Genomic DNA, 12,524 nt, shown 5'->3' with positions numbered 1-12,524 from the left:
TTGGACAGCCAGGATCAGCAGAGATCCTTCACTGCTGGAGGAGGGAGGGAGGGAGGATGGGGGGATGGGGGAAGAGGGAGGGATGAAGAGAGGGAGGGATGGGGAAGAGGGAGGTGCAGCGGGGAAGGGGGGGAGGACCACAATGTCACATTGCCCTCCAGAAAGCCATCGTCACGTGTGTGTGATGCTGTGTCGTGCTGAACCTCTGGAGGGTTTAACAGGAGCACAGCACTTTCAGAAACAGCCCTTATCTGGAGCAGAACTGTTATTCTCTGTGGAGGAAACGGACGCACAGCATGTTTTTCTTGACCAAGTTTGTTTTTTGAACGACATTGAAGGTTTGGGTTGTATGCTGGTTCACATGAGAATATGGGTGTGTGTTTCAAAGCAACACTTGTTCTCTATTCAGTACAAAGACAGCCTGTTGAGATGAGCTCTTCCACGAGACCCCCCTGCTTAACAAAGCTCTGTGTGAGATCTGAGGGAGACCGCAGGCTCTTTGAAGATAGATCTCTTTCACAGAAGAAGAACTGTGTCATATGGATGACTGTCCGGCGGTTATGCACTGAACAGGTTGATGAGTCAGAATGTGGGTGGGCAATGTCACACACACACACACACACATCCTGTATGTACATGCATACACGCGCACACACACACATCCTGTATGTACATGCATACACACACACACACACACACGTATATGTACACACACACACACACACTTCCCTTCAGCCCACTGACCTTCCGAACCTCTCTCCTCTCTGACATTCTGCTGCCATCTTTTATGGAGATTTCTCATTTCCTTTCTCTCACCTCATGAAAGGAGTGCCTCTCTAAAGGTTAGGAACAAGGTATCCCATCATCAGTCTCTTTCTGGTGTCCTCTGAAGAAAGAGCAGACATAAGAACAAAAGTATAATGAGAATGACAGCAAAACAAAGGAATATGAAAGTGGCAGAGATAATGAGTCAGGCTCACCAGGGCAATTTGACTGGAGACCTGACTGCCTCCCCTTCTCTCCCCCCTCCCCCCTCCCCATCCCCAGGTGGTGATGAGTCAGAGGCTGGGGGCCAGTTTGAGGAGGAAGGTGAGCGAGACAGAGACTCAGCTCCTGGCCCTCCACGAAGCCAAGCTCGCCGCTGTGTCAGGTGACTGACATCACTTACATTGAGTCATTTAGCAGACGCTCTTATCCAGAGTGACTTATTGTAAGTACACGGACATTCCCCCTGAGGCAAGTAGGGTGAAGTGCCTTGCCCAAGGACACAACGTCATTGGCACAGCCGGGAATCTAACCGGTAACCTTCTGATTACGAGCCCGAATCCCAGCCCCCTGACACATTTCCTCCAACCAATCAGACTAGAAGATAAGAAAATCCTTATTGTCCATTAAATTGCCATTAAATATAAATGTGCCTTTGACATTGGCAACATACTATATGACAAACAGCAGGGCTTATGGGCTGGGTGGAGGGGGTAATCAGATCTGCTCCTTCATCTACCTCATTCACCTCACATCAGACACAACTAATCAAGCCTTTAACCATCCATTCCCGTCTTCAGAGTCCTGCATAACTGAAGCGCCTGCTGTCTGGTTCCAGGTAATGACTTCAGCAGTGCCAGGGAGCTGAAGGCTGAGATGAGGGGGGTGTACGCAGAGAGGGAGCGTCTGGAAGGCCTGGCCAAGAGGCTCCACAGCCTGAGTGCTGGGAACAGCCAGGAGCTGGCCAGGATGAAGGAGCAGCAGCAGCAGCTGAAGCAGGAGCTGGAGGAGAGCGTGGCCCAGCACGGTGAGTCTGGAGCGGGTCACAACACAGCAAGCCTCCTTTGGGGTGGACACACCCCTTGGATGTCCGAACAGAGACAGTTGGGTTGTCTGTGTTTAGGGGTCCATCCTAACCAGACACTGGCTGGGTGTATGTCTCACTCATTGTCACTTGTTTATATACACACACATGAATACATGCATTTTAGACATTTAGACATGTAGTGTTTTTCAGAAAGCACCTGTCATTTACCGGCAGCTGCTTTTTGAAATACCCATTACCACACGGATCCTGAGGAATCCTGAGCATCACAAGAGGCCAGGAGAAGAAAGTCTTTGAAGGAAATGATTCTCTGTTGCTTTGGGCTCCTCGCTGAGAGCTGGCGTCAATTAAAGATGAAAATCCTCCGGTGGAGAAGAGAGATACTGTCTGCCGGGCCTTCACACGACGCATCAGGAGAGGAAGGAGACCAGCTTCAGATTGTGTGAAGTGTCCAATTACCTCCTCGCTAGGACAGTGGAGCCCCATGGCTGTGTGTGTGTGTGTGTGTGTGTGTGTGCGTGCTTGACTCCCCCTCCATTGAAGATGTTTGCAGCTAGAAAGGCACATTTGGAGGCTTTTGATGGTCTGGCCTCCTGGTGATCGTATGTGTAGAGAGATAAATGGGTCTTGACAGCACCAGCTGCACTGCTACCATCCTCAGCACATTTGTCACAGCCACATATCTAAAAAAGGTCACTTCGCTCTCTGAGGTTTGAACCTGGAGGGGGAGGCAGGGAAGTGACAAGCCCAGGATAGTGAGGCTTGGCTGGAGGACAGGGTCCGAGGGCTGTGCTGCCACCCCCAGGTTAGACTAGATGTGATCTACTGGAACAACCAGATTGTCCTCGACGACAGGATCCATTCTGAGCCATGGTTTCGTCACCCGTTTCAGGGCTGGTAGGCCTTGTGTTGCGTGAGCACTGCATGTAACATGTTTTTCAGATGACATTTTCATCCAGCGTGGTATTGAATAATCGTTTGTCTGGAGTGACTCGACATTCCAGTCAGTCAAGCCTACTTTAAGAAGAAGTGACATCTAGTCACAGAGCATGATGTCAGAGATGTGGGGGGGGGGGGGGGGTAGGGGAGGCCCAACGGATATGGCCCTGAGTTAGGTTAAGTGATTACGTGTCTTTTTTCCCATCCACACTCTCCTACTGTACATGCTCCAAGACTGAGCTTGGGTTTTTGTCATTGCAGATGGGAAAGAGCTGTCATACACCCAGTACCACTAGGGGGCACTGTTCTGTTAGAACAGGCTGTGAGAGTCATTTGTTTATGGGGGGGAGGGGGGGGGGGGGGGTCTGGTCTGGTTACAGAATCCTTTCAGTGGTTTATGTTCTAATAAACCAGTAAGTTACGCCACCGATAAGCTAGCTGCCACGGGTGGACAGTACTTATACTGAGGAGGACTGAGTTTAGCAGTTCACCTCTGCTGCACTAGCAGTCAGACACCTAAACCCAGCTAACGCCGCAGCTCAGCACCTCTGAGCTGTGCTGCAGGGTGTAACAGCGGTGTCGCCAGCACTGCCGGGAGGGGGGGGGGGGGGGGGGGGGGGGGGGGGGGTTGCGTGGTTAATGTGACACGCTCACATTCCTCTGAAACAAAAGGCTTTGGATTCAGGTGGGTTGGCGTCACTGTGTGGGGAGAGCTGGTGAGATAATGAGGGGTTGTGCGCCGAGCTAAAGTGCACAAAGTAGGCGAACACAATACTACAGGCAGAATACCACAATGGCTGTCTGACATGACACTGGGGTCTCATTAAACTGTCACCCCGTTGGGTAATAAGGGGCTGGCGCACGCTAGTTGAAACTGATAGCTTCACTGCTATGTAGAATTCATTAGCATGTATTTAGCTGGAGGGGGTTGGTATGGCTTGTCAGGTTCAAAGCCAAGTTAGCGCACCTTTGGTTTTAACTTACAAAAAATATCACACCCAGATTAACTAGGAGAATAGCTATTGTTTGATAGAGCTAAAGATCTATGTTCCTGTTAGCAGCTTCAGCTAACAGAGAAATGGTCATTAGCATGAAGTAGAGTTCGTACTCAACAGTGGACGTCCAGACTATCAACACTATGTTCAGTTCAGCAGTCACTCCTTGTTGGCATGGTGACATTATGCACTCAAGTAGAACTGGTAGCCTACTCATACCTTTCACTCTCTCCTCTGACAAAGGCAGCTTTAATGCTTACTGATAGCATCATGATTCCCCTGGAGAGATGACCACAGAGACTAAATGCACAGATAAATAATTGACGAGATATAAAAAAAGACTATAAATGACCCCCCAGGATTCGACGTGTTCAGGATATACAGCACCAGAGTGCGGATCAGTTTGTTTTGTTGAATGTAAAACGCTGATGGCTGTTTCCATATTCTGCTAATATTCCGGTTCTGCTGCCGGACCAGGCATCCCTAGGATGGCAGTATTCTGAACTGTACCGGTGGCATCATATTAAATATGTACACTTGAATATTACAAACTGTCCAAGCGAATCACCCTCAGCATTGCTTTGACTAGTTTGTTTTGGCAGTGCAGGGAAAGCATCTTGTTCCCTGCTCCCCTCCCCCTCCTGCGCAGCAGACGCCTCCAATGTCACCTCTGTGCTGTGGTGCATGATGGGATAGCGTCCATGCTCTGCCTCCCAGCAGGCTTTGGGTGTTGGTCCAGGACAAACGTCACATTATCTGGGATCTGATCTTACCTGATGTCATTAAGCTACGCAGGATGTGATGTCATTAAGCTACCCAGGATGTGATGTCATTAAGCTACCCAGGATGTGATGTCATTAAGCTACCCAGGATGTGAGTGAATCTGTCCTGCATGGCCGGCTGGGGGACAGAGGTTTCCTTCATGACCTGCTCTCTGTTGGACAGTGTGATGACAGAGTCACATGCTTGTGAGATTGAGACTAAATATTAGGTGTTTGTATGAGGGTGCACTAACATGTTTCACATATCAGGTGTCATTCAGTCTGTCAGTTCAGTAATAGAGCTGTAATCCCACTGCTGCCTAGCTAGTGCATAATCTTAGTGTTAGGTGTAACGCGTTACAATGTAACGCATCACAGTAGTCAGACTACTTTTGTTAGGTAACGAGTAACTTAACGCATTACTTATTTAATTAATGAATCCGTTACTAGTTCCTTGTTCAAAAAAGTAACGTGTTACTCAAGTTAGTCTTTTGGTCACGAGCCCTCAGCATGTAGCTAAAAGTCTAGGAAAGTTGAGGCTACTTTTCGCTAACCTAGGTACCTACGAAAATGCTAGACAAGTGGGTTCCCCTTCGTTCATTTGGTGAGCAATCTCACGAGCCCAACTTACCCGGCGTCATGGAGCCGACCAGCTAAATAGTTATTTAAGACTTGCACGTACCGTAGGCCTACGTAATGTCACATTAAATAATGTATTTGAACTCAAGCTTGTGTGATGCGTCGCTATATCGTTGCAGCGGTTTTAGGATTATATTACAGCAGGGGCAAATCTAGGTTCCCACTTTTGGGGGGGAGGGAGCTAAGCCCCTAGATAAAACTTATTATTTTTCCTGTGACCCAGCAAAACTAGGGGGGGGGGGGGGGGGGTCTGGGGGCATGTTCCCCCAGAAGACATTTTTGAAAATATCCTTTTAAACAGTGTCCTCTAGTGGGATTTAGGGAATTAACACATTTAGATTTAAAATATGAAAGAATAAAATTAAATTAAAAAGTTGTATTTGTTTATTAATTTTTATTTATTTGGGGGGGCTAATGAAACTTTTGGGGGGGCTCCAGCAAAATAGGGCTAGATACGCCCATGTATTACAGTGAGTAAAGTCTGCTTCAGTATATAAGTGAATTGAACACCAGTTTGCTACCATATACCTAGCTATAGCTTAGCTTCGTTTTGCTCCTAAATTCATACCTAGCCCGGTAAATTGTAGAGCTAACTAACTACTAGACATCTGCCTGGCATTTTACAAAATTATTTATTGATTAAAGAGTTTCTTGTTTCAAGAACTTCAGGCAAATATTGCTTTTCATTATGGTGGATTATTACATTACCGTATTTTTGTACAGTGAGGATTGAACATGTTATATGAGAGTGACACTGACTATTCAGTAAAATATGTGCCATTGCTGAGGTCAACCCATTAAATGTGCCTTCTAGGCATAAGAGTGACTAAGGTGAATTGTCTTAGAAATAAAATACTTTTCTTAATGAAACGCAAAAGTAACTTAACGCCTTACTCTCCACAGCAAGTAACTAAGTAACGTAACTAGTTACATTACAAGAAATGTAACTAGTAACTGTCATCAGTTACTTTAAAAAGTAACGTTACCCAACTCTGATAATCATCTGGTCAAGACGTGTGAACACGGACTGTCATCAAATCTAAACTCTAAACTTAGATCAAGGAGCGTGATTTTCCTAACGCTCACCCTGTCGGTCTGTGTGACTGCAGATACACAGGCACTAACACACAGACGAGGCCCCAGTAATGAACCCTAACAACGAAAGCACATCCACACACCCGCCTGCATGATTAACCTGAATGCATCTCTCTCTGAACAGGGAGCTAGGAGATGTGTTGGGATGGCCAAGCTCACAGGAAAGTGCTCTTACTGTGTGGTAGCTGGAGTCTTTCTAGAGCTTTCCGAGGGTATAATTAGATGAGAGGTAAGTAGAGCAGAGAATGCGTGCAGGTGATGTACTGAGTTGGGAGGGAGAGAGATGGGGAGAGAGATGGGAGGGAGGGATAGATGGGAGGGGGGGAGAGATGGGAAGGGGGGAGAGAGAGATGAGGGGGGAAGCTTTGTGAAAGGCTTTTAGGACTGTGCTTTTGGGGGAACTCTTCCCGCCTTGTCTCCTAATGTTTAGCCAGATTCAATCATCTGAAAAGTAAGTAATGCCGCTGGGGGCTGAGTGACTGCAGCCTTCTCATTTACACGTTAGAGACGGTGAGGACAATCTCACTCAATTTTCTACAGAGTATTTTAACACCCGGTAAAGTGTACTTTGATGGCGGTACAATTTCACGGCTGAGGATTGAAAATCATTTGTACTTTGAGTGTATTTCCCCATTTTTGGGAGGGAAAGCACTCGTTGCATTATGTATGGTGTGCTCATGCAACGTTGGCTGAAGTCGCAGCAGTAACCTGGGTTCTTTGTGAGGCCAGAGGTGGAGATTGAAGCGTGGGCAGCGGGGGTCCTCACCAGACAGCCTGCTGCCACTGCGCCTTCTCCAAAGGACCGCTTCTGCTTAGAGGGAGGCTCATATAACCGTGGAACCGTTGACCTATTGGTTTGCTAATGTAACACCAATGTTGCTAGATATAGCAACTTTTCACCTTCCCGAGAGACAAAAATTGTATCTAGCGACGTTTTCGTCGTTTTTATTACTGTAGCCTAATTGTACTTACGTGTTAATTATTATAGCTGCCAATCATGTAGGTACAGCCCAGTGTTTCCCACACATAGACTAATTTGTGGCGGTGCGCCACAGAATCAACACCGGCCGCCACATATTGCGTTTCGTGAAACATTTTTTTTAATCGCTATTTAGGTTAAAACACGCAGCGTATTCGTTCAGCTGCACTTTCTTTCCCCTGCCCTCCCTCCGTCTCTCTGTCACTCATGCGTCTTTCTCACATATGCACAGTCACAACGTCAGCACACGTTAGCAACAATGCATACATACGCCGTTCTAGTAAGACCGACAGCTATATCAGCGAGCTTTCAGCATTAGTGCCGTAGCTAAAAGTTGAGGAAAGTTGAGGCAACTTTTTGCTAGGTAGGCCTACCTACTCGAAGGTTCCCCTTCGTTCTTTTGGTGAGAAGTCTCAGGAGCTAGCTACTTACCCGGCGTCCTGGAGCCGACCAGTTAAATAGTTGTTTAGCACTAGCGTGGCTACATGCATAATGCAGAAATGATATATTAGTTGTTGTTAATTTCGTGAAGGTGTGAATCATTTAGGGTTAATATTTAATGTAACAAATTATTAACAAATTAACTGTGTAACGAATTATTAACGAAGGAATTATTACGACTCCCCCCCCCCCCCCCCCCCCCCCCCCCCCCCCCCCCACCACCCCCGGTCTGACAACCCCCTCCCCGCCACAACTAGATTTCTAATCTGTGGGAAACGCTGCAGCCAGCAATGCGTTTTCGTTTTGTTTATCTGATTTTGCTGTTTTTGTTTAGTCCATGCTGCTAGGCCTTTTTAAAAATATTTGTATTTTTTTATTGGTCACAGACTCTCGTCCATTCTACCTTTTTAATCTTGTCAGTCAGCGGTTGATGGTCGTTAACCAGCGTTAGTTATCGATCAAATATTTGTTCAAAACGAGCATCTCTACTTCTGCTACCAGGGTCAAGCCTCAACACATCACACTTCTTTAGCAGGACTAGGGTACCCTGTGCAGAAGATGCACGTGACCGTCTAGCCTTCATCTGAGTAAAGCTGAGCCTGGGGTCTGACTCCTTAGTCACAGTCAGAGGCTCCGACTCAGCTACACCAGGTTGTTTCTCTTCCTGGTTATCATTCTCCAGTTTCAGAACGCCATACCGGCGCAACGCGAGTCCTCGTAGGAGTCTTTGTTTTTATTGTGTTCTTCATCATAACGAGCTGATGAAAGTATCGATGTGTTACTCACTTGAGGTTACAGAGATGAATAAATACTGTTGGAGTGCGAGCAGGACAAGCACTTTGCTATTGTTGAAGCCCATGATCTCTCATCATAGCCTGGATATCAGACAGATCTGCCAAGTTTGATCTGCTCTTGTTTTCCCCTCGGAGGTCAGTAGAACCTGTATTTCCCTGTGTGATTGGGTTACGTCAGGGGTAGTGTGATCAGAGAAGTCATGGAGAGTTCATCTTTTTTTGACAGAAAGAAAACGAGGCTCATGAATTTGCAAATCAGTGGATTCTGAGTGGAACAGGATAATGAACCCCCACATGTATTATGTATTGTCCACTAAATGAGTGATTCTTTTCTCCACAAGTTTTTGAATGCAGATTTTATGCCCAGTTCCTGCCAACAGCAACAGTCTCCTACAGACTAAAAGGAAGTTGACATGTTCCAGGAAGAGCCGTGCTGTGTCTTTATAAATGTGTTGCTGTGGACAGCCCTCAGTACTGGATTGTGGACAGCCCCCAGTACTGGATTTTGGACAGCCCTCAGTACTGGATTGTGGACAGCCCTCAGTACTGGATTGTGGACAGCCCTCAGTACTGGATTGTGGACAGCCCTCAGTACTGGATTGTGGACAGCCCCTCAGTACTGGATTGTGGACAGCCCTCAGTATTGGATTGTGGACAGCCCTCAGTACTGGATTGTCATATCTGCCTCAGTAGATTATGAATGGTGTTTTATTTGTGAGAGAATCAGAGCAAAGAGCCTTTTGTGTGTTACGGGAAGGTTGTGTTTACATGTAGCCACCGTGTGTGTGATGTTTTGTATGAGTGTATTTAACTGAACAGACTTTGATTACAGAGCGCAGATTATGATAACACCACTGGGTTTGGCATTTATGTGTGTGTGAGAGAGAGAGAGATCGTGTGTGTGCGAGAGAGAGAGAGAGAGATCGTGTGTGTGTGTGGTTTCAAGGACCCCGATATCATGTTTCAAACATGAGCCTAATGAATACCAATTTTCCCTCCCCTGCTTCCTGAAAAATACCGTTCTCATGTCTCAGCCTTCAGGCTGGTGTCTATCCTGGGGCCCAAACAACACACCGTCCCTCTCTCTCCCTCCAGCGTACAGAAAGATATTTACCATGATGCAGTTCTCTTCTCTGAGGGGGTCTTTTGCTAATTCACACCTTTACCCCCCCCCCTCCCACACACACACACACAGCCTGCATCCACACACCAGCATCTGAGCCTGAAAAGTGCTTTAGTGTCTCAACACAAAAAAACCTCAGAGGTAATGACGCCTCCCCATACTGTCCTGCTACAGTATGGATAATTACTCAGCTGGGCATTTGCAGCAATGGTTTGTTGCTAGGAGACCCTCCCGTCTATGTGGTACAGTGTTAATTGAAGTGTCTCCCCCCCCCCCCCCCCCCGCAGAACGCAGTCTGAAAGAAAACGCTCTGAAGTACATCAGGCTACTGGAGGACAGAGTCCACAGGTACGAGGGTAGTCTCATATCTCTCTTTTCTCTTGGTTTTCTTTCTCCTATCTTTTTCCTCTGTCTCAGACCCCTGTTGTCTCCTCCATTCAGTCTTTGTGTTCTCTCTGTCTCTCACTCAGTTATCCTGTCTCCCCTTTCTGTCTGTCTGTATGTCTGTCTGTCTGTCTGTCTGTCTGTCTGTCTCTGTCTGTCTGTCTGTCTGTCTGTCTGTATGTCTTATGTGTGTTTCTCTTTAGAATCAAACCTGGCCTGCCCTTCAGCTTTCCTTCTCATCCCCCCCTGCCTAGTAATGTTGATGGAGGGGCTTCTGATGGTTCAGTAATGAAGCAGCCAGCTCACCCTTCAGCCCCTGTAGCTGGGCCCAGGTGAGAGCCCCTGGAGCTGGACCCAGGTGAGAGCCCCTGTAGCTGGGCCCAGGTGAGAGCCCCTGTACCTGGGCCTGGGTGAGAGCCCCTGTACCTGGGCCTGGTTGAGAGCCCCTGGAGCTGGGCCTGGGTGAGAGCCCCTGTAGCTGGGCCTGGGTGAGAGCCCCTGTAGCTGGGCCTGGGTGAGAGCCCCTGTAGCTGGGCCCAAGTGAGAGCCCCTGTAGCTGGGCCCAAGTGAGAGAACCAGGGCTAAGGAGGATGCCAGTTCCAGCTTAGCTCAGTGGGACTGTAGGGTTGGTGGTACTGCCTTCTGTGTTTGAGGTAATTGGATGGGCATCAGGCCACATCCAGACACGCTCGCTCCTTTATCACTCGTCTGTTTCTGCTCATCAGCTGTCAGTCACTGGAGACTTCCTCTCCTGCTCTTCTGGAGACCACAGCGCCACGCCACCCCAGAGAAGCAAAATTACCCTCAAATGAAGTCTAATATAGCTCTAATGCTGCTCTGATGGACTGCCAGGGGGGAGGGGGGGGGGCCTGGTCTAGCTCACGCACTTGTGAAATGTCTAGTTTCCTTAGAGACGGACAGTGTTAAAAAAGCAATTATCTCCCTTTCTATAGACCTAGACAGGATGCTAGGGATTACACATCCCAGAATATGCCGCCGGAAATAGAGTAGAATAGATTAGCGTTCAGTTTGGAAACAGTGAATACACAGCGTAGAAGTTTGTGAGGGACATCTCTCCTCTCTGTCTATATACTTTTTTCTTGTGAGTTTTCTGGGAGTGTTCATTTGTCGTGTTAAGCTTCATGAAAACAGGACTTCTGACCAAATCACCCAATAGTTTCCTGCAAGCCTGGCTTCTGCCTGCTGTGGTTCATGTGAACTTTCTAAACTCTGTAGCGGCCTGGGGGAATGTGGTGCTGATAAGCAGAAAGCCTCCACACGCCAGAGGAACCCTCCCCTGGTACCAAACACTTCGCTGGGCTGCCACTCCGCCTTAACTCGGTAAACGGAAGGAAACAACACACAGTGCTTATGCTGTAGTAACACCAATCCTTGTGGGTGCTGCCTCAGTGTCACGATAAAGACGATAGACGCTTCTTATTTTTTCCCCATGCCGTGATGGTGCCTGTTGACGTTAGCAGGAAGTGGTGTTGTCACCAGTAGATCTGTTCTCGCTGCTCTGGTCCCTCTGATGGCTCCTATATTACAGGGTTCAGGACCGTCGCTCTGACCACCACGATGAGAAGAATCCTGCGCTCAGAGGGGGAGAGGAGAACGCAAAGGAGAGGAGTGTGTGAGAGAGCTTTGTCTGTGAGGTAGAGTGTGGAAAGAGAGATATATAGAGAGAAAGAAAGCTGTGTCTGTGAGGTAGAGTGTTTGGGGGAGAGAGACAGATAGTCTGACAGGGCAGTGTTTGGGGGAGAGAGACAGATAGTCTGACAGGGCAGTGTTGTACAAGCCCAGCTCCTTCTCTCATTACTGGACCATCAGCACAGAGCGATGCCCACACCCTGGTGGAGAGGGACTGCCACTGTCAGACAGGTGGAGAGGGACCACCCCCAGCCCCCTCCCTGCCCCGCAGCCCCCTTCCTATCCTCCTCCCTGGCCCCCATCCCCCACCTCCAGCCCCCTCCCTGCCCCCCATCCCCAATCCCTCACCCCCAGCCCCCTCCCTGCCCCCCATCCACCACCCTCATCCCTAGCCCCCACCCTCCCCCAGATTGTGTTTTGATGCTCCTGGTTGTTTGTGAATGTCTGGGCGCTTGCTTTGCTGTTTCCCTTAAATCGTTCAGGGACACTGAGGGTTTATGACAGCAACTCCCCTGACTGATGACAGGCAGGCAGGCAGGCAGGCAGGCAGGCAGGCAGGCAGGCAGGCAGGCAGGCAGTGATGTGAGGGCGCTCTTGATTGAAACAGCATTTTCACACCCATTATTTAGGTATCCACTTAAATCCAGCAGAGAGAATGGCCTTGTATTCAACTTCCGCAGAAAAAACAATTGCTGAAATAGCTTGTTGTTGCCATGGTGCTTTCCGATTATAATCATAGCGTAGGAAGTGGGCTTGGTGACCAGCTGAGCCCAGCGAGAGTTCTACTGTCCAGTCTGCTTCACTGGTCCTGGTCTGTAGAGTGTTCTACTGTCCAGTCTGTCTCACTGGTCCTGGTCTGTAGAGAGTTCTACTGTCCAGTCTGCTTCACTGGTCCTGGTCTGTAGAGAGTTCTA

At 48.3% G+C, this 12,524-nt stretch overlaps 1 protein-coding gene across 2 annotated transcripts in view; it reads left to right on the top strand.

Annotated features, from left to right (window-relative positions):
- The window catches only part of disc1 (DISC1 scaffold protein), a 36,523-nt gene that overhangs the window by 14,810 nt on the left and 9,189 nt on the right, over positions 1–12,524 (top strand). The window contains exons 8-11 of one of the 2 annotated variants that reach the window (XM_047029199.1): positions 1,048–1,150; positions 1,604–1,792; positions 9,864–9,924; positions 10,164–11,869. In XM_047029199.1, coding sequence (XP_046885155.1) covers positions 1,048–1,150; positions 1,604–1,792; positions 9,864–9,924; positions 10,164–10,296 — 486 coding nt within the window. In that variant the 3' untranslated portion in view covers positions 10,297–11,869. Of the gene's footprint in view, positions 1–1,047; positions 1,151–1,603; positions 1,793–9,863; positions 9,925–10,163; positions 11,870–12,524 lie in introns of those variants that run through there. The other variant, XM_047029198.1, reaches the window with a different exon arrangement.

This window comes from Hypomesus transpacificus, chromosome 11, assembly GCF_021917145.1.
Source record: "Hypomesus transpacificus isolate Combined female chromosome 11, fHypTra1, whole genome shotgun sequence".
NCBI classification, from domain to species: domain Eukaryota; kingdom Metazoa; phylum Chordata; class Actinopteri; order Osmeriformes; family Osmeridae; genus Hypomesus; species Hypomesus transpacificus.
Note: the sequence above shows the minus strand (reverse complement) of the source record. Positions and strands in the feature narration are given on the sequence as shown.